This window comes from Fusarium mangiferae, assembly GCF_900044065.1.
Source record: "Fusarium mangiferae strain MRC7560 genome assembly, contig: FMAN_scaffold005, whole genome shotgun sequence".
NCBI lineage: Eukaryota > Fungi > Ascomycota > Sordariomycetes > Hypocreales > Nectriaceae > Fusarium > Fusarium mangiferae.
In genome coordinates, this window is record NW_024573925.1 from 424,080 (window position 1) to 451,161 (window position 27,082).

The 27,082-nt window shown below is 50.3% G+C and overlaps 8 protein-coding genes across 8 annotated transcripts; 4 read left to right on the forward strand and 4 right to left on the reverse strand.

Moving 5' to 3' along the window:
- Positions 1-3,283: 3,283 nt before the first annotated feature.
- On the forward strand, positions 3,284-5,337 carry FMAN_07072 (uncharacterized protein; the record flags this gene model as incomplete). Its single annotated transcript, XM_041830651.1, has 3 exons — positions 3,284-3,672; positions 3,768-4,772; positions 4,869-5,337. 3 exons carry the CDS (start codon positions 3,284-3,286, stop codon positions 5,335-5,337), a joined length of 1,863 nt encoding a protein of 620 aa, XP_041681293.1.
- A 2,373-nt stretch (positions 5,338-7,710) lies between these two features.
- On the forward strand, positions 7,711-8,928 carry FMAN_07073 (putative YVH1-protein tyrosine phosphatase; the record flags this gene model as incomplete). The annotated part of the gene is made up of 2 exons (XM_041830652.1): positions 7,711-7,757; positions 7,815-8,928. 2 exons carry the CDS (start codon positions 7,711-7,713, stop codon positions 8,926-8,928), a joined length of 1,161 nt encoding a protein of 386 aa, XP_041681294.1.
- A 4,324-nt stretch (positions 8,929-13,252) lies between these two features.
- FMAN_07074 (uncharacterized protein) lies at positions 13,253-15,098 on the reverse strand (the record flags this gene model as incomplete). Its single annotated transcript, XM_041830654.1, has 2 exons — positions 13,253-14,296; positions 14,358-15,098. The coding sequence occupies 2 exons, from the start codon at positions 15,096-15,098 to the stop codon at positions 13,253-13,255; spliced, it is 1,785 nt and encodes a 594-aa protein (XP_041681295.1).
- A 560-nt stretch (positions 15,099-15,658) lies between these two features.
- On the reverse strand, positions 15,659-16,384 carry FMAN_07075 (uncharacterized protein; the record flags this gene model as incomplete). Its single annotated transcript, XM_041830655.1, has 4 exons — positions 15,659-15,779; positions 15,829-15,881; positions 15,932-16,189; positions 16,268-16,384. The coding sequence occupies 4 exons, from the start codon at positions 16,382-16,384 to the stop codon at positions 15,659-15,661; spliced, it is 549 nt and encodes a 182-aa protein (XP_041681296.1).
- Positions 16,385-16,791: 407 nt separating this feature from the next.
- Positions 16,792-18,442, forward strand: FMAN_07076 (related to structure-specific recognition proteins; the record flags this gene model as incomplete). The annotated part of the gene is made up of 3 exons (XM_041830656.1): positions 16,792-16,876; positions 16,930-17,247; positions 17,298-18,442. 3 exons carry the CDS (start codon positions 16,792-16,794, stop codon positions 18,440-18,442), a joined length of 1,548 nt encoding a protein of 515 aa, XP_041681297.1.
- Positions 18,443-18,673: 231 nt separating this feature from the next.
- FMAN_16111 (uncharacterized protein) lies at positions 18,674-19,346 on the reverse strand (the record flags this gene model as incomplete). Its single annotated transcript, XM_041830657.1, has 3 exons — positions 18,674-18,917; positions 18,973-19,276; positions 19,334-19,346. 3 exons carry the CDS (start codon positions 19,344-19,346, stop codon positions 18,674-18,676), a joined length of 561 nt encoding a protein of 186 aa, XP_041681298.1.
- A 1,124-nt stretch (positions 19,347-20,470) lies between these two features.
- FMAN_07077 (uncharacterized protein) lies at positions 20,471-20,813 on the forward strand (the record flags this gene model as incomplete). The annotated part of the gene is made up of 2 exons (XM_041830658.1): positions 20,471-20,582; positions 20,647-20,813. 2 exons carry the CDS (start codon positions 20,471-20,473, stop codon positions 20,811-20,813), a joined length of 279 nt encoding a protein of 92 aa, XP_041681299.1.
- Positions 20,814-21,859: 1,046 nt separating this feature from the next.
- FMAN_07078 (uncharacterized protein) lies at positions 21,860-24,985 on the reverse strand (the record flags this gene model as incomplete). The annotated part of the gene is made up of 5 exons (XM_041830659.1): positions 21,860-23,328; positions 23,375-23,561; positions 23,610-23,852; positions 23,900-24,442; positions 24,494-24,985. 5 exons carry the CDS (start codon positions 24,983-24,985, stop codon positions 21,860-21,862), a joined length of 2,934 nt encoding a protein of 977 aa, XP_041681300.1.
- Between the last annotated feature and the right edge of the window lie 2,097 nt (positions 24,986-27,082).

Consider the following 27,082-nt stretch of genomic DNA (forward strand, 5'->3'; position numbering starts at 1 on the left):
CTTATTCCCGTTTGCCCTAAAATGACATTTCGTCTGCTTGAAACCGCGTGCTCGGCGTGGCTTCATGTCCAGTGAGACTGACACAGCGACATCTCATGTCCAAGCGGCTGTACCTAGCTTTTCCTGTGTTTGGCAGGTTGCACGAGAGATGGGGCGAAAAACCGTATTTGCAAACATCCTGCATTCTCTTTCGCGCGGTTCTCAAGATTGGGCTTCTGTCGATGCTGCTGATCTTGGATTGAATCAGCGTAGTCGAGTCATTTACATTTACCCCATATCTTCCATGCCATCGGTCGCCGACCAAGGAATGAGAAATGAAAGGCTCCCACTCACCGCTGAGCCTCAATATTCCAAAGTCAGATCGTTCTTGGCATTTCTTTTGAGGCTGGAATGTGCCAATGATAATGAGATAAAAGGTTTCCCTCCAGGTCGCGACCGTTGACCGAGCACCGTCGGTACCGTATTAACGCAAATAGGTTCAGGCTCTAGCACTCTGGCCGTGGCGCGCGTGGGTTAGGGGAAAGCCCCAACCGGCCGGCCACGAGGTTGATGACGAGGCGGCATAGAGGAATGACGGCGTATTAGGGCCAAGACGACCGCAAGGCGACTCCAAGCCACGATATTCGTACAGTGAAAGAGGAGAAGCCCAGACTCAGAATGCCCTGGCTCGGCTGTAACCTGCGAGGTGTTATTCAAATCACAACTGCCGTTGGCCAAAGGTGTATTATAGGGCCAAGGCGAAATATCCATGGGTTCTTGCTGGCTGTTGGTGGGTTTGAGGCTAGGAATAGTTACGGGAGGCGGACGGGATGCACTTGAGTGACCAGTGAGCATTGCAGGCGAGAGAAGCGGAAGCGGAAGCAAGAAAGAAGCCAGCCGGCAACGGAGCAGGGAAGAAGCCTGTCCTGTACCGCAATGTCGTAGGGCGTGATTGAGTGAATGTGAAGCATCTCATGCAGATGCTACCACCCACGGATGTTTCTATGAATACGGATTGTAGCCGTCAACGTCAAGAGCAGGCAGGATTGGGTGGACAAATGTGCGTATAGCAATACCGATTCAGTGGGTAGGTTGGGTCGCGCAGGTGAGCAAGGGATCATGTCTCCATCTCAAAGGTGAGAGAGGTAAGGCAAGGTAAGGTCAGATACTGTACATTGGCCGACAGCCAAGATCTGGTACCCTGCTAGATCAACACCTCAAGGCGTCCAACAACGCTCCACTGACTGCCCTGCCCTACACCCCTCTCCCCGCGGGAGGCTAACCCCAAGCAACTTGTGCTTCGCCCACACCCAAGTGCCCAGTCAGTCCAGCCCTCCAGGGCAGAGAAAGCAGCGCAGGGCTACAGGGCAAGGTGGTATTCTGATGGAGCCCATCTCAAACGAGAGTCCGTAGGGCAGGGCAGTCAAAGGCTCTCAGGAGCACCGTCGGAGCGGGGGTAACCCCCTGCAAACGACTTGCGGGACCCTTCTCTGGTCAACAACAATAGCGGAACGCAGAGCCAGATTGATACCGCACCCCCTTGTTCTGTTCTGCTCCTCTTGTCTGTACGGAGGACCAAATGAGAGACAGTTGAGAAAGGTAAGCAGCTGGACTCCTCTGTAAGACGATTCTCAGCGTTGAGAGAGGTTGAGTGTAATACGGCGTTTTATGTAAGAGCCAAGTGGAGGAGCTATCACATCACCTCTTTTTTTCATGGCTTCTTGAGATGCAGCCCATCATGATCTTGACAATGGGAGCTAACGAATCTGTGGGTGATTCGAACTGACAGTTTGTTGGTAGCACATGCAAGCCCGTGGATGAATAGGATAGGATCCTTTGACATGCCACTGCACACCCGTTCCGTCCCTGTGCCTCAATAACTGCTCTGTAGGGAAAACGAACGCACTGATGCTACAGTACAAGGGACGGATATGCAGCTCCATCTTGAGCAAGCGAACGGGTGACGATGGCATGGCATGTCTGGCAGTTGACAGAACAGTCTAGTTGGTAGGTAGAGAGAGAGTCTCGTTAACAAAACAGAAAGACCTTTGATATTGCACTCGTCTTGGCTTCGTCTTTTGGCAGCTTGTGGATGTCCTCACACCCCCCTTCATCGGCAGATGCTCACTCCCCCCGTCCGTCTTGTTGCTTGCTCATGCTCCCACCTCTTTTTCCCTTCTTCAGCTTGTAACTTGTTCCCCTCCGTCACATCTTATTACCACTTTCGAATAGTTCAAGAACGGGGATAAGCTGTGAACACAAGAAATGAGGCGTGCAGATATCGTCATTGCTACCGCCACATTCTTTTTTGCACGTTGCGTTGCGTTGCGTTGCGTTGCGTTGCGTTGCGTTGCGTTGCGTTGCGTTGCGTTGCGTTGCAAGGTTGTCTTGTCTGTCTAGGCTTTCAAATCTCCAGAGCTGCTTTGCCCTGCCATTTTGCACTCCCGGGCCCCATCTTCAGCCCTTCCCCCCTTCTGTACCGTACCCTACCAGCTGCTAGCCCAGTTCAGACTCACCCCTACGCTCCACCCCCGTAGGCGTATCTACAGGGGTTGACGACAGCGCTTGCCGACGCCAGGAACAGTGGGTGTAACAGCGCCAGAGCGTCAACGTCAACGCTGGATCTCCCATTAACCTGAGGTGAGGTGCTTGATGCGTAAGGTGCAGATTGAACTTAACCGCTTTGCCTCCCACCTTCCTGTTTCCCATCCGATTCTTCTATACCACATCCCGCACTTGTTGGTTCTTCATATTGGCTCTGTATTCTTCTTCTACTTTTTTCTTGATTCTTCTCTTCTGTCTACAACCAATAAATATATACTCCCAAAGTAAACAACAGCATTCCTCCACTTTCAAACAGCATCCCCGATACGCTCTGTCATTCGTCGACCTTTTCCTTGCTACGGCATTGGCGGACGCGGACCCAGCTGCACCAGGTTCTGCAGAGCACCTATTGTGTCTTGGACTGACCAGACGGATACCCCGAAGCCATCATCGCCACCACACAACCACCCCGTACCGTAACACCCTAGCACCAACAACATCGCTTGTTTATTTCGGCCGGATCTTCAAAGTAAAAAAAAAAAAAAAGGAGGCCGCAAACGGGGAAGAATAGAGGTCATCAACAGTTTAACCGAGAAACCGTTACCTTCTCGACAACCGTCTATTCTATGACGGATTAGTCTCGGGCCTATGTCATCCTAGCTTCAGCCTCCCTTAACTTCAGCTGTCATTGTCTTGCCTCTGCTCCATCTTCAGCTAGAGTCATCCCAACTGCCAAGCTTCCCAATTTCACAACAGCAACATGGCCTTTCCTCCTCAATATAGAGAGCCTGCTCCGGCTCTCCCGAGCATTATAGTCCCTACCTCAGGCGACCGTTTTCGAAGCCACGCGAGTCATCACCACGAATTGCCTTTTAGTGGGAGCCCTGCCATGTCAATACCTGGCATGCCACCAAGAGACGACGTTCCTCCACCACTACCTCCTCCTCGATATCCCGGCTTCGACCAACCTAGTGCTTTGGCTGAAAGTATGAGAGAAAAGCGGGAATATGCTCATGGCTCTTTTGCAAGTGGTTACGGAAGCATGACCTCTTCATATCATGAAGATCACCCAAGCTACCAGCGAAGAAGCAACACGGGCGCCTTCGGCGAACGAGATGAAGGTTATGCTAGTTACTCATCTACAGATAGGTATGGCGTATAATGCACCTGGCATTGGTGCAATCCAAGCTTCCAATGGCTTGAAAAAAACTTTGGATCAATGAACTAACATTGTATGATCACAGGTCCCGAGAATCTGCTCCCAGTGGCTTTGGCCGCCTACACAACCATTTCCAATTCCAATCCCCTGCCGATATACATGGAGACACCCTCAAGAAGAAGCTTGATCAAACCCGTCCTTTGGAAAAGTCACCGCCTCGATCACTTCTTAGCTCATCAGCCAACGAGCTCCTCTCACGAAGACCTTCAGCGGAAGGTCGATTCCCTCCAGCCCTCAGTGTTCCACTACAAGTTCAGCTTCCCATACACTCCCGAGGCATTCTAGGATCTCCCGCAAGGTTGACCGACACACCAATTCACTCCGCCATCTCTCCACGAAGCACACCCTTCTATCATGGTGATAGATCACCAAATGATAGCTCAGATATCGATCGTTCACCTCGCACACGAACAAAGAGGAATAACAGTGACGATGCCACTTCAACAAATAGCTATGACTTCACTGGGGCTGAGGATATGGAGATGGAAGATGGACAATCACTCAAGCGATTACACATTGATGATGCTTATGTACAAGGTGGTCAAAAGAGACGGGCGGCCAGTCCTAATGATGAGCACATGCTTGGCATGCCAGACATGTCTCGACGCCGTGACATGAGCTCACGCGGATCTCCTCAAGGTCGATACACCGCGCTTTCTCGAGGTGCTACTATGCCTTCAGTCTCAACTTCACGATCCAACTCATACATCTCCAACATGTCAATTTCGATGCACCCTGCTGGTCTTGCGACTGCTAATTCGTTCGGTCGACGCTCACCTGTGGGCCCTTCTCCCGGTGGCATCTCACCTACATCTTGCAATTCGCCTTACACAGCTCCCGTATCACTCAATCCAAGCCCTCGAACCTCCATCTCTGGACGGGGATCAATTCACTCTAGGACCGTTTCGGGTGCCAGCACACGTAAGATCACTGAGGTGCAGAAGCCTGGCGGAACTAAGGTGCAAGGCTTCTTTATGTGCGAGTGTTGCCCCAAGAAGCCCAAGAGGTTTGAGACGATTGAGGAACTCAAGTAAGTCAGATTTCACACTCAGCAGCCCCACTTCAGATGAGGCTGCGTGAGATTATAGGGCTCGTCGTACATGCTTCAATGCTAACCAATAACTAGCGCTCACGAGGCTGAAAAGCAATACGAGTGCTCATTCTGCGGCAATCGTTTCAAGAACAAGAACGAGGCAGAGCGCCACCAGAACTCACTCCACGTGCGCCGCCATTCATGGTCATGCTCAGCTCTCTCCGGATACGATAGGGCTTTCCATGATTCTACTAACAGACCTGGCGAAGCTGACACCTGCGGGTACTGCGGCGATGAATTCCCACGATCTGGACGTGGCCCTGGTACCGGTGCTTTGAGTGGTGGTAATGCGCCTCGGCACGCCACGGACCAGGACTGGGATGAGCGTATCAGGCACCTGCAGGAAGTGCACAAGTTCCGAGAGTGCAACTCGTCCAAAAAGTTCTTCAGAGCGGACCACTTCAGACAGCACCTGAAGCACAGCCACGCGGGCACCAGTGGAAAGTGGACCAACATGCTGGAGAATGCCTGTATGTTGGAGGAAGACCCAACTCCCCGGTAAATCGACACAGTACAGTACAGGTTCGGCCGCGGATGGGCACCAGAAATACCTACAGGTTCGGCCGCCAAATGACGAGTCAATGCTAAAGCGCTGGTGGGTGTTGGCGATTCAAGATAAGTGGAGGATCAGTCGGAAGAGGGCGGGGTACAAAAAGGGAATCGCCGGCGCCCAGAGAAAGGAAAAGGATCAGTGGGTCAGAATCCATGGAGCTTCCATTGGAAGATCAGCATCGAAACACTGGCCAAGAAATCGATCAGCGTTTTGCAGTCATGGATGGAGCCCGTTGGGATGTTTGGAAACAACAAGCCGGCGCCAATTGTACGACGTTCTGCCCGCAACAGACCACCAGCTATCCAAACAGTATATGGAACGGCAAGGCATACGACAGACGCGGCGAAAACTCTGTATCTCGTGGGCGGATTGCCGCATGATGCAGATGCGGCAAGTCCAAAACGAATCAAGGTGCCGCTCCAATGCAGCCGTTGATCTCTTCGGATCAATTGGGGTATTCCGCGTGCACCTAACGCGCGTAGGGATGCGGTTGTCCGCACCCAGTCATTGGGCTGCCTCTCAGGGCTGAAGCACGAATGTGGCAGTGCTGTCGGAAGGGAGGGACAACGGCCAAATACTACCTTGGCATGTTCCGTTGCATCTACGAATATTGCAACGGCGTTTTAACGTTTTACCGGTAGCTCCAAGCGACATGGAATCACTGTCTGTGTGCGGACTCGCATCTGTGGTGACCAATCAACAACCATGGCCTTCTGATCCAGGGTTCAGGTGAAAGGGAGGATCATTGCCCGATAAACCTGAAATGCACATGGCGAAATGAGTTTGACGATGGATGAAAAGCAGGCGATGGCACAAATGAGAAGATGCAGGCCTGGGGCCATGCGTCTGTGGATGCGCTACTTTCTGACTGGGCTTGAGATCCCTGCCGACAACCCAGTCACGGATGAGCTAGAAGACTGCCGGAGTTTGGTAATGGAATGGAGTACATACAAGAGGAGATTCATGGCAGAAAAAGCCCAGGCGTTGTCTTTAGAGGTTAGCACTTCAGCTAATGCTCACCAGCAAGCGAGCGAGGATGTCGGCAAGTGAAATGGGGAGGACAAAGGCTTCACTTCGTATACATATTAGCTGGCACAGCTTGATGCTGATGTCGCATGCATCATCTTATGGGTCACGGTACAAAAAGGTTCAATCATGGTTACGGTCACGGTTCATTGGCGCGGCATTGGGACACATGGCATCGTTATCATTTATCATTCGAGATTTTGGTCAGGGACATATCAGACTCGGTCATGTAGATATAAAGTAGTCTGACAAGATAAAAATTGTAGTTCGAATTCTTAATACCTCAGTTGTCTCTGCAGTGTTGTGTCCTGTTCAACCATTGTGAAGCGATGCACCAGCCAGTTGCAGTCTGTGAAACATAGCGTACCCAACGCTGAGGTTGCGGCCGTTGCAGGGACCAGGAAAAGACGGCACATACAATTTCTTTGTAAGGCTTAGTTAGAAGATCTACGAGGCTTTCCAAAGGGCATTCACTCTTCGAGCCTGAACATGAGAATTAAATGCAGAGTTGCCTCGGGCACCGGCAAGTCCATTATCAGACAAGAACGCAGCGGAATTGAAGCGCATACCACCCCCATTTGGGCAATTCGTGTCGCTTAAAATTGTCTGTCTGTTCAGCTGAAGGGTCTAAAAGTTCAGCTGGCTGGGTTTGATGTCTCTAACACCACCCTGGACGCGGAATTGATAAGGATCACGTGATAATCCGTATAATTGCACAGTTCAGGCCGTGCTGCCTGGGGAGCTACGAGGTACATTCCATTCGTGGGATAGTTGATGTGTTTTTTGACAGAAATAGATGAGACGATGGTTGCTTTGAATTGAAGATGGGATTTGGGAGAGTGTGGCTGGTGAGAAGCTCAAGATGGAGTGTGGCGCTTGATGGCATGGCGGGGTAAATCGATGTGGCGCAGAGGTTAATGTGGAAGGAGGGGCAAAAAGATGGAAAAGTTGTGGAAGTCATGATTCACACCGAGGTTGAAGCTTAATTTATTTTACTTTCTCGGTTTCGAGTTTCGCATGACTGATCTATAAGAACCACTTTCTGTGGACTGAAGACTCTATCATTGTTTTAGAATACCAACAGCTACGAAGGATCTTGAATATCCAGACCATTATTGTGACTCGCGACAGGCGCACAATCTGGCAGAAGACGATTCCGCAAGCGCCGATCAGGCATACAAGGTTTTCACATCCAAGGACAACCAGGAGGAAGATTCGAAGCCGTAGCAGTGGGAGGAATTTGGCCACAGATTTGAACCTGGAGAGCTTGACCTTCTCAAGCAAAGTATCGCCCAAATGGCTCTCAGCAGGATCGACGGCCAGGATGAGCTATTCGTCGGAGGGTAGGTCTCTCCCACCACTAAACAATTTACGGACGTGCAGTGCTAATTATTTCCTAGGCTCTGGGCTTTGCGCCGCTCAGACTCGCTGACGGATCGTCGCATCACGCATGTTCTCTCCCTCGTCCCATTCGACATATCAAGCCTCAAAAACTTCAAGGACGAACCGTGGATCGATTACGGAAAAGACCTACAACACCAAGTTATCGACATTGACGATGTGGAGGACGCTGACTTGCTGATTGAGCTGCCCAAGGCTGTCAGATTTATCGAGGAAGGTCTAGGCGCGAGCTGGCTTGCGAAGGATGAGGAGGATGGGGGCGTCTCGTTAGAGAAGGGTGTCGAGGACCTCGATATTGGGGACAAGAAGAGGAAGAAGAAGGGAGGCGTCTTTGTTCACTGTGCGGCTGGAAAGTCGAGATCTGTTTCGGCGGTTATTGCTTACTTGCTTAGGCGATATCCAAGCCGTTTCGACCCCAATATCACGCCGACTGCCATTTCTGATCCGACCCACTCGGTTCCCCAGACTGGGGAGAAGCGTTCGAGAAAGGATACCGCTAAGGAGGCTGTCCATGCTGCACTTACGTTTGTGCGCAGAACTCGACCCATGGCTGAACCTAACGAGGGCTTCATGGAGCAATTAGCCTTGTGGTGGGAGATGGGTTGCCCGGATGATGTTGAAGCACACCCTGTATATCAGCGGTGGGCTTACAAGCGTGAAATCGACGAGAACCTTGCAGTAGGCCAGGCACCGACGAGGCTTCGTTTCGAGGATGAAGAGACCCAGCCTCGTGATGACTCGGGTCTTAGTCTACGATGTAAGAAGTGCCGTCGAACTTTGGTCACGGCACCCTTCATTGTGGAGCACAAGCCTTCTGACAAGAAGTCCTCGGCGTCTACATGCCAGCATTACTTTGTCGAACCACTTAGTTGGATGCGCGGGGTTCTTGAACAGGGAGAGCTCAACGGAAGATTATTATGCCCCAATGCAAAGTGTGGCGCTGGTGTAGGCCGGTACGACTGGAAGGGCTTTCGGTGCTCCTGCGGCGGATGGGTGACGCCGGCGTTCTCGCTACAGAAGGCGAGGGTCGACGACGTCGTCAGGCGGCCGGCGACTCAGAGCATGGGGATCCGGATGCCGCCCGGGTTAGCTCCACGGAGCGGAAACTTGTGAGGACAGGTGAGGGCGGAATTACTACCAACCAATACTAGACAAGAGCGCCGCATAGACACCGATTCAGGCCCATGTTTCCGATCCGTGCCTTGAGAGACCCGTCCTCCGCGGATCCGTTGTTATGTCCGGTGCCTAAGGCATACCGCATGCTGCTTGACAGGTCCGTCTGGACATGGAGCTTTGCCCTTCTCGAGATACATTCCGCTCTGGCATGATGCATCTCTCATGGCGAGCGAGCCACTGGGAGAGAGGGAGCAAAAGCCGGCGGGGTAACAGGCGGGATCGAAAGCCCTAGGGCTTACAGGGCGTGAGGTGTGCGCTGTGGAAGGGAGAAGAGAAAGTGTGTCCTGGTGCATTTTGCATCTCGTCGTGGATAAGCCGGGAGACTCGGGCTGCATGAAGAGGGGATCTTCGCAGAGCAGATGGTTCCTGGGAGACCAAGTCCGACGGAGAGAAAAGGGAGTCCGAGTTTGGGGTCCAGTGAAGACACAAGGCATCAGCACTAGGCCTCGTTGGAAGAGTCGTGTCACCTTTCAGACCAACATCCAAACAGAAGAAAGAGTAGCATGCGCACGCCTCTGTCTATACACACAATAGAGCCCTACAACTCTGCATGAGCAGATCCTTCGAATGGTTAGCTTCATGATTCGACGTCTGGTTGTCTTATTCCCATGTGGATCTTGTTCTCCATAATCGCTCTACTTTCAACTATCTAATCTAATCGACGCAGTTCTAATGACAGGCCTAGCTCGAATCCTTCTATGGCCCAGCGTCTTACATGGCTCAATCCACCACGGAATTCCGACATAGGCCCAGCCACTAACTTGCTGACTATAGGGCTGATCCTAGGATTTAAAACCATGGAAAAAGGAAAATAAAGGAAGAAACACAGAAGATCACGAAACTTGAATACGCTGCGCTTACTGATATACCCCGTTTCGCCTTGGTCTGAAACCCACATCGGGCGTAAGCCAGTCAGCACCACCGTCTTCGCCTTGGTCTTGGTTGAAGGATCGCACTCATTGTGGGCAAACCCTTGGATGTGAGCTTGTATAGCGGGGACATTTTGTCCAAAAAGCCCTTTTAACCTATCGCCATTTGATCTATGATGCGTCAAGGCGGAGAAAAAAGAAGACAGCGCTGTCTTGGCGGTTCCGCTTACGCCCGGCGATTGCCCTTTGGGGTATATACTTTATCTTGTTGTCTTACAGCGACATTTCAGCCTTTTGAGGATTGCGTTTAGCCCTCTTTTGTGTGTCAAGTTGGAGTTATCTAAACGCCATGCTTGGCGGGTATAGCTTCGATGTTGGTCATAGCTCCCCTTGTCTATTCTCATGACGTCTTTGCTCGCATCTTGATACCACTTTTGACCTCCAGGGTATTGGTCATGGGGGAGTGATGCTGGATAGTATGGGCTAGTTAGTTTTGCTGGGAGCTAACTAGTTGGAAACTATCTACCCGCAGCATGCCTCATCGACGGGTGCATCTTACTGCATGACACGTTTTTCCCATCTTGGGCTAGAGTGTGTGTTGACAACGAATGCTATACGCAGTACGGAGCGGACCTTCAGAGATGCAACGGTGCGAGCATAGCGAGCGAAGGAATATGAACTATACCTCGGTCTTTGTTCATGAACTGACCACTTGAGAGTCAGCCCTATCTTGTAGCCTGCTCGTACAAAGTTATTCCAGCAAGGCCCTAGAACAAGGGCAGAGTAGCACTCATCTAGGCTGCCTCGATAAGGAGGGGCGTGGTTTAGTCCATCTCTCACACTCACACACCCCTGAAAAGGATACATGCTCGTCTGACAGCATACAAGTACCCAGCCTGCGAAGTTCGTCTGTCTATCCCCGAAGGGAAAGGCACGCGTTGTTTTTCACTGACTGCAACCCCAACCCACCGGAAGGATTTGTAGCCGTTGGACCCCTTCGAGAGATCTGCGGGAAGTCTTTTCTTTCCCTGGGTCTTCGCTGTCAAACACCCTCGGCATTCCCGATTTATGAAACCTTGAAAAGCATGAAACTTGATGGGAAGCGTTTATAGAAACATGAGGAAAAACTCTATTTTGAGAGGGGGAGCTACTGCATGGTGTCATACCCTCCGTTGCCGATGAGATTCGGTCTGTGTGGCTGGATTGTATGGCATGGGAGCTCTTGTTGTCGCACGATCACTGTGATGAGCCCAAGCCGTCGGTACTTGGCGTAGACCGCTTCTCTCTCAGAGAGAAATATATTGGAGAGTCACATGTCTTGTTTTGCATGTCTCATGTCAGCCCTACAATCACGCTGTGGAGTATCTCGGACTTGGGGACTACAAGACACGGACTGAAAAGACCACAATCTGTGGCTGTTTTACCAGGGAAAAGAATAAATGACGCTATCCTATATCATGTCATTGCATGCGACGGCATCTAGGATGATTCAGGTCCTTGCAGGAGTAGTGCTCTCAATGCATGTCACTCCCCTCAACCTTTCGATCATCATGTATATCTGCAGTCATCACCTATCCTCTCTCCACCGTTGTATTACACACAATAGAATGATTCTAAATTCTTATTCTGAACATTGTGAATCCTCTGACTCGCTCTTCGCGGTGAAGGTCTCTGTATCTCGGATCCGAAGCCCTCGAGGTCACCGAGTCTATACGCTTACACCTAAGAGCTAGATGCCGTAATTCTGCGGAGACTCTTACAAGGATGTAAGCTACCAGAAATCGTCACCTTGACACCGCTTCACGATGGCTTTTTCTTTCTTTTACTTGCCGCGCGAACGAGCCATTGGTGAGTCGTCATGATACACCCTCCATTGGAACTCGACAATAACTGATCAATCAGATCTCGAGACAAGCGAGTATCACATCACCATTATCATCACAGTATTGGACTTGTATGTCCTCTGAGTGGGAGTTGTCGCGGCTCTTCCAGCTCTTGTTTTCCAAGCCCAAAGATGTAAGCACTAAGTAGCTCAGACGCCCCGCACCCTGAGGGTCACATCCCATGGCTCTTTTTCTGCTATCCTATCCTGTCAGACGGTTGAGAATGCGAGATCAATACAAGAATTCCATCGTGTGTTTACTAGCATCGGGCGAGATGTGTGTGTGTGCAGTCCCTATGCTGACACCAATCATCTTGTAGTTGGTCTGCATGGGAAACTTGAAGACCAATGCAGCTGTTTCAATAAAAGGGCATAATCGTCGGCATAATGGCACGCTAAGATTGGATGTCCTTTACGCTTGTGGCTTGCGTCGTAACGAAACCGAACGTCAAGAGGTTAGCGTCGTGATGCCGGAGTTTACGGTTCTCTGGTAAATCCGTGATATGACTTGACTTGACTTGCCTGAATAGGAAGCCAGTTATTATGAGGAAAGTAAACTAAGCGATGTGATGTGTAATTGAGAAATCTCTGCAGTTTGTGGAGAGTGGCTTGAGGGCGATGGCAGTGTGTTAGTATACGAGCAGATCAGGGCTCAAAGGACGGGAATTCTGAGGGACAAGTTGATATGAAACGCTTGGTTAAGTTGTTACCAAGGGCTTGAAGTGCATCTAGGTTAATTATAGAGCGGCAAATTAGCTGAGTCGCCACAGAGTTGCAAGGAGATTGTCGATGTAACAAGCATCAAAGATATGAGACATTACTTGAGACCACACATTCGCCTTCATATGGAACGTTTCTTCCCGTGTAAGATATGGGAGGTGTCTAGCCTAAGGACCTTGATATAGGGTATTAAAATAAACTCCAAAGAACAAGCTGCGAGGGAAGCCGGCGAGGGGACTTGAAGCATTGTCTGGCTCAATCGATTATCCAGGCTTTGCAATGGGTAGAAGGCCAAATGGATGGCGATATATCGCTTAGGAGTCTTTTATCTCCCCATCATGGGACCTCGTAGCACAGAAGAGAGTTATTAAAGAATAAGTTGCTATCCCGTAGCTGGAGTCCGACTCCGCCCATGTAGATGTGCAGCGCATCGAGCTTCTCTGCTTCTATCTTGTTATGTCCGATATCAGCCCAAGCCAACGTAGACACAGCGCAGAAAGACTCCCCCGAGTTTCAAGATAGCTTCAACACCGGCATGATGCTGAGTCCAAAGCAGGATCGGTCCTTACGTGACAAGACATATCTTTCTGACGGTATGCTAAGGTCCACGCGAATTCTGTGACCTAACTTGTACTTAGTTTACTAAACTTCGGCTGAGTACCTAAGTCTCTTCATTATTTAGGGTCGAAGTCTTAAGCTTTCTTTGCTCCTCTGGCCTGGAGTTCTATTCATGCTCCTCCTCTGGGATATAGGAACAAGTTTTGTTCTCAAGTGATCTTATTAGCAACTACTAAGCCTGCCAACTACCCGACGGCAGGACTCTTAATTCAGGAGTCATCCATGGCCCATACCAGAAATGCAATTCGCCCTCAAGGTTATGCTCCTTATATTCCGTATGCATGCAGGTGCGGGGCCCGCGAGATCCAAAATGTACTCGCATCTTCGTATGCTGGCCGGAAGGAGGCCATGTCTCGATATATATGCGCGTTATTGGTGTAATGAATGCTCGGTGTCTGATTTTCGCATCCTTGTTGCCCCGCGCCAAGTCGCCGATGTATCTCTGAGCCCCGTTCCCATAATATATGAACATTCCTATAAATCCTGGGCCATCTCGTTCGTGTACCACGATGCGGCGGATGTGTTCTAGGGGAGCCCAAGACCAGGCAGGTCGGTGAGAGTCAAAAACAGGTCTGAATGATGACAACTGCGGTCCGATGACCATGGGACTATGGTTTGGTGCGAGTACAACTCCCTCAGGATAGATAGCACACGAAACAGTACGCTCCAGCGCACCGCCTCTCCCTTTCCACAGGAACAAAAGCTGCGGATGCGTGACGCGGTACCTCAAAGAGAATGTATTGTTGTTCGGGTCCGTGGTCGATTTTGCTTGTAGTCCCGCGTGTACAACGCCTAAAGATCGGGTCTCAAGCAACATACTGAAGCTGTCTTCATTCAATCGGATCTCCAGGCACAATGTTTCTTGTTCAATTGCCGGAGTATGTAGTGGTACGACAAAAGGAACCGGAATTGGACCACGGCCGTGGTCAGCATAATTTGTTAACCAACACTTCGTTGCAGCAAAGGGACCTCCTAAAATAAAAGGTGCATTTTGCCCGCAGAAGAATGTGAGATGCAGTTCGGCCATCTTGTCGAGGCGTATCACCCGGATATCTGTGGCTCGAGGAACGTGATTATTTAACATTCCACAGCCCTCGAGTTGCAAGAAGGGCCTGCGGCTCCAATCATTTGGATAGAGTACCTTTGGTGGTTCCTGAGTGTCCCAAGTCGGGAAACCAGGGTGGCGTTGACCTGCCGTCAAACAGCAAAGCCCATTCTATATCATCAGTGAACCATAAAAGTATGCTACGGCTGGGAATGCTAACCTAGAAGTAGGCTTTGACGGTCGCAAGGTCTTTCTCGTTGGCGAGAACGTACTTCCTGAGCTTCACCTTGGGATTGTAGTTTGGTGGGTGAGGATGTTTCCCAAGTCTCTCAATCTCACATATACCGTCCGAATCAAGACTGATGAGCAGGCAACCGGGGTCTTTTAGATGTCGCCCGCGATCTGGCAAAGACTGGAAGCGCTTCCACTTCTCAATGCGGGAGAGATCCTCGATCACGGGGTTACCCGTAGGTGCAAAATCTTCCAAGCCCAGCACCAGCACCAAATTCCAGAAGTAGGCATCTGGACAATAAGATAGAACGATATCGAGAAGTTCCCTGGTCTTGGCAAGCTTGTGGAGGATATGGCTTTGACTTTGAAAAACATATCTCTCTGTCTTCCTAACGGCCGTTATGCTGACAAGCCGATGTCCTTCAGGAATGTGCAGTCCTGGCGGGAAAATACGCATGAGGTCGAGTTTGCGACATCCAATAGCTCTCCTGAAGCAGTTGATTTCGGCTTGCGAACGTTGTTGCCCATTGGGCATGATCTGGATGACATTGAAACAGAGTCGATGTAAGAACGTGCATCTTGTATTTTGCGTGATCGTTGGTCTACTCGACCGATTAAGAGTCACATGCCTCCAATTTCCGGTAGGATAATCAGCGCAGTAAAACAGGACCGCTGATGTTTCTGTATCTTTGATCATTGCCTGGCAGCCATCGCACCGAACGTTCTCAAAAATGCTGGGCATTGTATCGATGAGAATAAAGATAGATAGATGCTGTGGTGATGTAAGGTTTGAGTAGGAATAGAAGAGATTATTCCAAACTTATGCCAAGTTACCTAAGGATTTTTGTTATTTAGGATAGAGTTACTGGGTTTTCTTTCCTCTTTTACCTGGAGGAGGAAGGAATGGCATAACATGTTGGAGGGACACACACTTATTCCTGCCCCTGAAGTTCTTTACAGAGGGAAGGTCTCTACCCACTATGTAGGAGCAAGAAAACTCAAGACTTTGAGGGGCTAAAATAAACTCAGTAAAGAGTCTAATAAACTCAGGCTAGACTTATCTAAATATCTTCATCACTTAGGGTCAAGGTCCTAAGCTTTTCTGCCTCTCCGCTCGTTTAGACGGGCGTTCACTTATCCTCAAAGAGCGTGCAGTAGAATCAGAATGTGACCCAAAAGAGCTGTCGAACTTCGAAATGCGAATATTTCAAGTCAAATCTACACCGTCGTCCTAGCACAACAGTCAAAGATAGCCACCGTACAAAAGCACCTCAACACCAACACCAGCAATGCCGTCTCCTGTTATCGACTGGGCGCATCAGAGGGCACAGAGGGAAAATACCCAGGCTTTGACGCTCGTTCCCGATCAGCTTTTGCCGCTTCGGCTTGTCGCTTCTTCAGCAGTCTTTGCTGGTAAAAGGCCCTGTTTCTGTTAGCATGTTGCACCACAAGCAAACTAACAAGCAACGTACGTTTTCAGCTCAAATACACGAGGCTCTTCCTCAACAGGGGGGGTTTTGTCTTCCTTGTCCTACAAAGTCAGTAGTGCAAAGACAAACTGGCGTATTCACTCACCTTGTCTTCATCCTTCTTCTCATCCTTCTCCTCTTTGTCTTTCTCCTTATCCCCATCCTTTTCCTTCTTATCCTTTTCTTTATCCTTCTTCTCTTCCTTCTCCTTCTTCTTCTTCTGCTTCTCCTCGTACTCCTTCTTAACCCTCTCTTTCTCCTCCTCTAACTCCTTCTCCCTCTTCCTCTTCGCAGCCTCCTCATCAATCTTGGGCGTGCAAAAGTACCGATCCTTGAGGTGAACCGGACAAACAAAGAAGAAATCCTACCATACCAATCACATAAGTTTAAGCTTACAAAGTGATCAGCTGTATTTGCTTCTTTATGTCAGTATCCCGCATACCTTTTGATCAGGTGTGATTAGCACTGAGGTGCTCGACTTGTAGCAGATATCGCATGCTTTAGCCGCTGTCTCAGCAACCTTGCGGAGCGTGTAGATGTTCGGAAACGTAGTCGCCATGATTGTGATTCAGAATCGACAATTTTGTAAGACAAAAAGACTGTTTGTTTACTACAGCACCTGACGGCTCGTATCACACGAGGTTCGGTGAATAAGGCTGGGCTGGGTTGGGTATTCGCGGGGAAGCGCCCCGTCCAACTTTGACGTCAGCACCTGATAGGGCGGAGCACCCCCTGAAAGGTTTGACAACAGCGCCTGTAACCCGCCAAAACTGGCGCCAGTCCCTGACTAATAAGCGCCCGCCGTCATGAATCGCTATCTTATCGCACTTGTAGGAAATATGATGACCTTTGCGTATCCGATCGCCACGGCCAACTCCTAACAATTCTCTTGCACCCAATTTTTCAACCCCCAATCTTTTTTTGAAAGCAGTGATATAATTCAAGGAAAGGCGATTGGATTCAGTCATGGGCAAATCGCTCGATACGGAGAAGCTGGGTTCGGTATTTGGGACCCGGCCAGATATTCTTGAAGGAATTCAGAGAGCAGCTGGTAAACAATACCCCTGAAGATGTTATTCGCGAAATACTAACTCTGGAGTCTAGATACACCTGGTCGAATCGCTTTGTTCAACGAAATTGCAACTCATGTTTACGATCAGTTGTTAAACGGGGGAACCGAGCCGGCGCATAAGAAGAGAAGAGTTGATGTTCAAACAAACGGAGCCGCGAATGGTACAAAGGCTGTCAAGACCGAAACGAATGCTGCAGACGAGACTGTCCTTCTCGAAATCAAAGAGATTTCAGTTTCCGTGCCCCAGAGGAAGAAGTTTGAGTTGTGTTTTACCGATGGCCACATCTACGCTCGCGCGCCAAACACAACAGCACCGATTCCAGCTATAACCTACGCGTGGTCAGACATTGGTACGCGTTACCGCATTGTTGTTATGGGCTCCATGCTAATCTTGCGCCAGAATATGTATTCTACCTCCCCGTACCCGAAAAGAACCAGGTCCAGCACAACTATGTCATTTTCCCACGAGGAACATGTCTCCCTTCCAAGACGAACCCCCCGACCGAAGAGCCACTCGTGTTTACGGTTCCCGCGACTCCGCCCAAGCAGGGTACGATAGGTGGACCTGACGCTGGAAGCGCGGCTGCAGTTTCGGACAATTACAAGTCTTTGTTCCACTGGGCTCTGAACCGTCATCTCAAGCCCAATGGTGTCAGCATTACTTCAGCCGACCCCAACAAATTCCAGAGCATGGTTCGACAACCCCATCGACCAAGCGAGAAGGCCGTGCATGTCAAGGCCTTCAGGGGCTCCAAGGATGGATACCTTTTCTTCCTCGAGAACGGCATTCTCTGGGGTTTCAAGAAGCCAATGATGTTTATCCCCTTGAGCAGAATCGCCGCTACGAGCTACACCAACATTCTCCAACGAACATTCAACATCGCAATCGAGGTCTTTGCGGGCGAAGGTGATGCGACCGAGGAAGCTGAGTTCTCCATGCTGGACCAGGAGGACTATAGCGGAATCGACGATTACATCAAGAAGCACCGTCTCCAAGATCGCAGTATGGCTGAGCAGCGAAAAGCCAAACTAGAGCTCGCAGAGAACCGCGGACCCAAGAAGAACGGCGAAGAGGCTGGAGACGACGCACCAGCTGCAACTGGCATTTCTGAACTTGCAAAGGCGCAGCTGGACGCTGAGCAAGCGCTACAAGATGAAGAAGACGAGGATGAGGAGGACTACGATCCTGGAAGTGATGCGGACTCTGATGGTTCAGGAGAGTCCGATGATGATGACGATGACAGTGATGACGATGAAGACGAGGAGGACGAGGAGGACGCAGAAGGAGAAGCCGAAGATGGTGATGAACAAGCTGAGGGCGAGGAGGAAGAAGAGCAAGAGGAGGTTAAGGAGGAGCCAAAGCCGGTCAAAAGGAGCCGAAAAGCTGCCCCTCAGCCGACAGAATCTGCACCACCACCAAAGCCCTCCAAGCAGCCCGTTCAGCAGCCCGTCGTGAAGACAGGCTGGGCAGCACTACGAAGTGTTGCTCGAGCGCCAGCCCCTGAAAGCATGGACTTGGACGAGGAGAAGTTTGATGTTGTCTAATGATGCAGGGGCTTGTACATATGTAACAATAAACTTGGCGGGATATGAATAACGGCGGTGTGCACAGCATAGGAGTCGAGGAATATGAATATTATCGGTACTGAAAGAACACTGGTCGATGTGAATGTGTTGTTGATGCAATCTTATCGATATCTGAACTATAGGGAAAAGAAAGTCTAGACAACAAAGGAAGTAGTAAGGAGACCCAGGATATCATTCCGTTGTTGAACTTCAAGGCAAGCGACTTTCCCTCGACTGATCCTCGACCCTGACCTCATCCTTGTCCTCATCCTTGTCCTCATCCTTGTTCACTTCTGGGTAGGCGAGGATTTCAACGCGACCTCCTCGGTGCCACAGAGCAAGATATATTCTACATTCACCACACTGATGAAGAACATCCTTGGCTTCAGGGATGACGAAGGGGATCCATGACAGGATAGCGCAGTTTAGAAGGCATGCGATACCGGCAGCGAGGCTGAAATTTTGTCTCAGGAACACATCTTTCTCAAGGAAGGCAAGGGCAAACTCACAAAGTGACACCACCAGATTTTGCCGTTGTGATAGTCATGGCCGTTACTCCACACACTGGGCAAACAACCGGTGCACTCAGGCTTTTCAGGCTCTTGAGCGGCAGGCTGAAAAGCTTCTCTTCCTTCCGCTCTGGCCCCAAGGTATCTTTGTGGTCATCTCCTTTCAGATTTTTGGGAGGTGGGCTTGCAAGTGGCGGCTTGGCGAGAGGTGAACTGAATTCGATGGACTTGCGGTCTGAAGACCGTCGATTGTCGTCCTCGAGGGAGTGATGAGCATGATGCTTGTGATGCTCAGAATTGGATGCTAGATCCCGTTAGCAAGATGATCATGTAGATGCATGAGGGACGCAGCGCAACTCACTAGGACTCTCCATCGTGAATATGGATACAGGTAAAGCTGTTGATGAGATGGAATCAGAATCAGGTGTCTTTCAGCGTGATGAGGGTCTAGTTCTGCCCAAGGATGGCCTTGCAAAATGATGCTTGAGGATGATGATGAGGATGAAAGGATGATGTCGGAGGTTTCCTGGCTGCACTGAGCCAAGTTCGAGGTAGTCACCCAGTCTCGTGGTCAGGGAAAGAACCAAGCACGGCAGGAAGGCCCTCTTCTCATCGAGAGCGAAACGGGCGGAAGGCGACCCCTAACATTTGGGAAAGAGGCTGTGATGTCAGCAGGAGTGAAGGTGGAATCGTGTATCACTCGTCCCTTCTGTAGAAGTCCTTCCATGCTTGAAGGTGGTAATCATTGGAAGGTACTAAGGTAACATGAAATTTGTAAGTTTTGCTGTATCGAATCGTTGGCCGACATCACAAAGAGTAGAAAGGTAGTGGATGTCCGTGGCTGTGTGCGTGATGATCCATTTTTGGCGAGTAATGATGCATCGTAAGACTACCTATAAGAATAGGAGCGCATGCAAACAAGAGGATGTGTTTCCCTGATATCAAGATGGGTGTTGTAGGGGCTAGTTATAAGTGGGAATGGTGATATCCGTGGTTGATGGATGCAAGTATTGATGTCAGCGATAGGCGCTTCTAGTTAGGTCGAAGAATTATAAGTGTCAATTTTGCTGTTAATGTCCTCTGTAGAATATACCTGACAGAAATGCTGTAACGCGAATAGTTGCAGTATCCCTCATTCTCGTTGCAGCCTTGGTACTGTAATCAGTTGTTGATGAACGCATGCGTCCAGGGTTGGAGTTGTGCCTGGCATTGACTCTCACAGTCTACGCAAACAACACAAGAGCAGCAAGATCTCCAAGAATCCAGTCTGATAAATTCAATACATAGCTTATCAAAGAACTTATTCGAACATCACTTCATCTCAAGATGCTCATCCACGGGCACAACCTCACGCTCCAACACAGCTCTTATCTTATCATCAATCTTATCACCATCTCTACAGCACGTGACCCCTTCCAAACTTTCCACTCCTCCATCACCGCATCACGAGCTCAATCGCCATATCAATCAATCTAATCCCCCCAACAATCCCTTCAAAATGACCGGCCGGCACAAAGCAATCCGTCTTCCACCTCTCAAGACCCTGCGCGTCCACAACCCCAAGCGCCAGGTCGAGAATCCCTGCATCGCCATCATGTCCAGCGTTCTCGGTAAATCCCCCTCCCCTCTACGACTCAATTACCGGTTTCGAGACATGCCACTGACAAGGCACAGCATGCTGGGCCTCAGCAGGCTACAACGCAACGGGCTGCGCAGCGGTAGAGACCCAGCTCCGCAAATGCATGGACGGTCCGGCTCCTCCCCCCGCGGGCACGAACACGATTAACTACCATCTCGCACGAATGCAAAAGTACATGACCGGGCCGAGGAAGCAAAAGTAGGAACATACACATAAAACGAAGAAGAAGGGTTATGCATTTTGGGCGTCGGAAGCGCTGCTTTTGCTGGGATGGGATTGGATTCGAGATATGTACAACAATACCCGCACGGGGGATAGAAGGGCGAGATGTATAAATATCGCTGTACGATACAGTTACAAGTACAATTCAAGTCATGACAATTTGAATCAAGGACAAAACGTTGTTCAATGATATGTGGATGGCAGTTACGGACTCATGGTCACAACATCATGATATAAGAGACGAATCAGTCCATTCAAAGTGTTTGCATTTCACTACCTCGCTCTGCAAAACACCTCATACTAAAATCCACAACTCTACCCATCATAAGGCGCACACCCAATGCCACAAGTTTCCCACATCCACCTCTATTGCGCACGGGGGGGAATCACACCCAAAAAACAAAAAAAGGAACGACAAACCCGAATCTTGAGAAGACAGACACAAAAAAAGAAGAGGTTAAATAACAAAGAACAAGAAAATCGAGAGAATGATGATAAACGCCCCCATATCTTAATTGTAGCGCCGGATCCCATGAAAGTGTGCTGTAAGTGGCTGAGAAGATGAATGATCCCGGTAAAGAAAACAGCTTTTCATCTTACAATAGAAAGGACGCATACAATGCGAATGAGTCATTTCTATGCAAGAAAAAAAGCCGTCCCGAACCAAAAAGAAGTCTTAACCCAAGAAAAAATAATGTCCATGAGACGAATGAGTGGCTTGAGTAGGCGGTGTGTTTTTTGTTGGATGGTGACGATAGAAAAAAGAGATGTGTTCGAAAAGTCGAGTTCGCTTGCCGTCTATATGATAATGTATCGGCCTTGCCCAGTCGTCCAGACGCCCTTGGTCGTTATCGTGCCTTTGATCATGGATGGCTTCTTCAAGTAAATGTATGAATGTTTTTTTTCCGTGCGCCGAAAAATGCGGTTTATGATCCGTGGGTATCCTAAGCACAATGCACCATTTCTGCCTCCTCTCCGAGTGTTGGGTGTCGATCGACATACGAGTGTGCGCCTGTGAGAGGGTGTCTAGGAAGTGCCACCGACGCAGAAGAGCTCTATCTCTCCTACGCCTCCTGAGTACATGTTCCTGACACCTTCACGCCACTCCATGAAGGCGATCTGGATATCATCATCGCCTTCGATGGCGACAAAGTCACCGTCTTCGTCGCGGTATCGAAGCTTGAGCAGGCCCTTGCTGATACTGCTAGTAGTGAAGCGGGCGAGCTTGGCATCGATGCGATCAACAAGAGACTGATAGGTAATGTTGAAAGCCACGACCAGGGTGACGTAGTTTCCTGCTTCGCAGTTCACTCGGACCTTGAGTTGTGTTGGGAGGGGCATTTCCGGGCTTAGGGGGTTCGAGTTAGGTGGCATTGTTGCTGTACCAAGAGCTGGGGACACTGTTCGCGAGTTGGCGGCAGCAGCGTCAACACGAAGAGCATTTCCTCCAGCACCGGGCGTCATTGATCGTGGATGAACTGGTTGTGAAGGGAAGTGGTTCATGCTGCCACCCACACTGCCGGTGTGCTTGTGCATGCGCTCTCGCTGAGCGCCTGGGCTGTTTGTTTGGGCCCGAGTTGGCTGTTCATTTCTAGGTGAACCTGTCTGTTCTCGGCTAATACTGGGGTTGTGGCCAGGATGCAGATGTTGAGGGATGCCAGGGACTGCTGGAATGTTTCCGTGGCTAGGCTGTCGTGTGCGTGGCATTCCTGGTCCGTTAATATCAGGAGTGCTGTACGAGCGGTTCCTTTGTTGAGCAGCGAGAGCCGCCTGGTTGTTTGAGGCCATTGCTGGCAGTGAAGGTCCACGAGGGTTACGTCCATGAGGGTTCGGTGAAGGACCGTCGCGAGAGGGGGCACGTGGCATGGCGGGTGCGGTGTATCGGTTGCCGTTACCATCCTCCCAAGTTGGCTGAGGAGTGGCACTCTTCGGGAGGCCATAGTGAGGTGTTGTAAACATTCCACTGGCTGTGCTGGTTCTTGATGATGCTGGTGACTCGGCGACAGGAGAGAAGTAGCTATCACCCGCCCAGGCGCCGGGTGAGTGGGCACCATTTGCTGCTGTCTGAAGGCTGAGCGGTGCGGGAGGCGCTGGTAGAGGGAAGCGAGGCGGAGGTGCTCTCACCATACCGGCCAGTGAAGCAGAGCTCTCTCCAGTTCCGGCTCGAGCGCGAAGGTTACTGGTTGAAGCTGTTCGAGGTACGATGCCCGAGGGAGGTCCTGTATGGTACCCAGCAGGTGCTGTTGCTGGTCCGAGGTCTTCATCGTCGTCGTCCTCCTGCAGGTATGGATTCTCCAGTCCAGCCCCATGCTCTCGTGTCCAGGCAAAGTCGGTTGAAAGCGAGTCTGAGTTCGAAGATTGGCGCGGCACGTTATGCTTCCTCTGGGTCTCCAGAGTCATCACCCATTTCCTCAAAGTCTCTTCGTTCAAGAACTTGATGACAAAGTTCTCAACACCGGGGTCTCCCTTCCACCATATCTGCACACTGTGGTTGCCTTCCGAGAGTTAGTTGTGTCGATTACTCAGAGTTTCATGACTCACCTGGCTTAGAGAAGGACACAATATCAGTCACATTAGTCATGAAGATCCTGCCCTTCAACTGAAGCTTGGCGCTCTTGTTCCGTGTCTTGGTGCCTGATGACCGCAGTTTGTCCTTCTTATCCTTGCTCTTGCTTGATGAGATCTCCTTGCAACACAGGAGAATAGACTCGAAAAGATAGATTTCGTACTTTTCAAGGTTAGTGTCGGGCCCCTGGAATCTGGCCAGCAGACTTACATCCTTCTCTTGATCTGTCTTTCCGGTGATCACACCATACACGCCATGCAAGAGAAGTTTGCCAAATTGTTCCACCTTGTGGCTCTTCCAATCCTCAACTCGGCTTGTGAGGTCCTCGAGAGCCTCATCAAGCAAGTCGCGGTTGACGGCTTCGTTGGCCTTCTTCAGCACTCGCTCGGCGGCCTCGCAACCACTGGTCAGATCCAACTTGACCTCATCATCCTCAGTCTTCTTGTTCAAATCCTGCCATGTATTAGCTATCGAGCCTCGAAAAAGCGCTATCAGCCTACCTTGAGCAACAGAGGATATTTCACCAGTCTCTGCATGGGCTTCAGCAGGAAACCATCCAGGGTGTTGAAATCGGTTGCCACGGGGTGTGAGGAGCGCTGGATTTTGTCGAAAACCTGGTTCGCAACCATAGCCGCCTTACGCTGGTTGGCGATAAAAGGCTGGTAAATGTCAAACGCATCCTCGTACATAATGAAGGGAGCCCCCCATCGTTGGGCACCAGCGGACATGGAGTTTGTTGTCTCTACTCGAATCAAAAAGCGGCGCTGGAAATCGAGAATGGCGTTGATGTTGAGGAAGATCTGATGGAGAGTATCGCCAGGAATCTCGCCTTGTTGTTCGAGTGTCTTCTTCAAGTCGTGGAGGTTCTCGAGATCTTGGACGTATTTTCGCTCGGTGTCGACAAGTTCACGGATGATGTGGTCTCGGTAGGTCATCTGTCCACCCGTGGGCTCGTTGTTTCCATCCCCAGATTCTGGTAAAGGTTGAAGGAGATACCCGCGTTCCTCTGCTCGATCCAAGACGTAATTAACAACTTGAGTCACCTATTTCATCACTTTAGCTCAGACTACACATCATAGGCGACATCTACCAACCTTTACAAAGCCGCTGGTATCGTTACCCATCAAGTCAGTTATCACAAAACTATGGGAAGATGGAATATCTAGGTCTTTCATGCAGGCCTGGACGAATTTGAAGATGGCGATCTTGGACTTCTTAGCTTCATTAGCGCTAGGGTCCTCGACCTTGAGCTCTTCATTAGGTCGCAGGGCATTGTAAATGAGGAGTAAAGGGTATCCTGTTCGGAATAGGTTCCATAGAGGATCAACAGGATCATTAGGGTCCAACTGATCCAGATAAGGGTCGAAGCCAGGAACCTGAGCCAAGCGCTGCTTCAGCGAAATACAAATCTGGTAAAGCGATCGTGAAGCATCGGCTTTTTGATTGATGATATTCGCTGTGGCTAGCACGGGGCCGCCGTTCTGTGGTGTGGCGGTCGTAGCCGCAGACAGAGAACTCAACGAAGCCGAGGAGCCAGCAAAGGCTGTCGAGCCCGAGAGTTGGCTGGCGCGCGGCGCATGGTTCATGCTGGTCTGCGAGAAGCCACTGAATCCGTTGGAGTTTGGCTGAAAGACCGGAGCTGTATTATTTCGTAGCAACGGGGCATGGGCCATAGCCTTCTACGCCATCCGTCGAGAGGGAGCGACTTGGGAGAGAGTGAGATAGAGGCGAAGCCGACAGCAGGGAGAGCGAGAGACGGTACAGCGAGATAAAGGTTGTCGAGGGAGATCGGTTCGAGGGGAAGCGCCGTGGGATTGTCTTGGGTGTGAAATGTCTAGGGATGTCACTTGGCGCTGGACTCAGGAACGTTTCAACGAGCGGTTCGACGTCATTCGGCGGTGAATCAGCGTGAGATTCGAACGTTGAGTTTTCGCAGCTGCAAGACAGGGCAGGCGGGGTAAGGGGGTGTTGAGGAGGAAGTGTCGAGGCGAAGCGGCTGTTTGAGGGAGTAATCCGAAGGTTGGAGCGACAAAGAATTGATCGCGGCGGGAGTCCCTCTTTGAACGTATACAGTATCGGCAGCGGGCCTGGTGATGGCTGGTCGAGAGTGTAGAGGTGGTGGTCTCGGGGGGTCAGGCGGTGGAGCGATCGAAGGGGGGGGGTTAGTGAAGCGGATCGACGATGCCGAAATGGAAGCTGGACAGGTTTTGAAACGATGGGAGTAGATTCTTGTCTGATCTGGCAGGCGGGCCAGATATTCCGATGTGTGAGTTTTTGACTTTTTTGGGTGAGGGCAGAGGAATTAAATTAGAGCCAGAATAAACCGTTGTTGCCGCAGTTTTGGTCAAAGGAAGGATTTCGACGAGGCTGGGCGTAGGTTTAAGGTAAGGTTGAAGCAGACGGCAGATGGAGAAAGTCGTTTAAAGGAGGGAAGACCAAAAGCGGGCAGCGAGTGCAGGACAACAGCAGGAGCAGCAAGCAGCAGCTGGGGAGAGGAGGCGGAACGGAAACGGGCGGTTGGCAATTTAGCGGTACCTAAGGCTACTGGGCTGTTAGTAGAGGTCTAGTTAGTGATTTATGATTTAGTGGGGGTGGCCATTTCAGAGGCTGGTTGGCGCTGGAGCAGCCAGTCAGTGGACGGCACCTGGAGGGATTGGATCTCATCGATCTCTACGCGCTGACATTATCACTCCGGGGCAGATGATTTGATGGGCTAGTTATGACTCGAGTGATTACAAGTTAGGTGAGACTCTCTCTGTTTCTCTCTGTACGACAGTGGAAGCACAATCGCTTGAGTACAAGAAAAAAAGACCTCCCATGATCTGGAGGGGGAAAAAGGGGATCAGACCCTTGTGCAAATGGGACTGTGCGCGATACGACACAGTCGACACTGTACCACAGGGCGCAACTGTAACCGATGGAGTCCGTGCGATGAGTTTGAGGGACGTGCATTTCTTTGGGCATTAACAAGTCTTCCCCGGGTGCACATCTCCATCCATCCTTATCCATTGTGTTTCAAATTAGCCCAAAGCACTTACTCTTCCTCCCAGGCCTCCTCGGGCCTTTTTAATCGTCATCAGCAAGTCATCAACTAATATTTAGGTTTTGCACAAGAAAAGAAGCTTTCTGGAAGGAGGTCAATGGGCACATGAGTCGTGCCCCAGGTGAGAGATGCTCAGCCAAGACCCTGATCTACAAGATACCTGGTCCAATAAAACACCAAAATCCAATGGCAACAGCAGAGTGTTACCAAGCATTGTCACTAACCACTTCCAGTCCCACATGTCCTCTCTCTGATTCAGGGATCAACAGGGGTTCCACGATACTGCAGTGCCATCGCTATCAGCATTCAAGCTAAAACAGAAGAGAAGGAAAAGCATTGCTGTCACCATCACATGGCAAGAATTCTGACTTGACGCCCAAAGAGGGGACAAGGAAAGATGCAGGGGTCTTGAGAAAGACGATTGACTTGACATGGATAAGCCCCTGAATCCGCCAGAACGGGTGGTGTGGTTCCCCTCCTCTTCCAGAAGGACATTGCATGAATGTGCAAGGAAGCTTTTGAACCTTACTCCGTACAGGCATCCCATTTTTCCTGTCTACTTCGATATAGGAAGCTGCATCAGTTTGACACATCCGAAGAGAAGCTTCAACACACGCTATCAGCAATCATGACTGATATT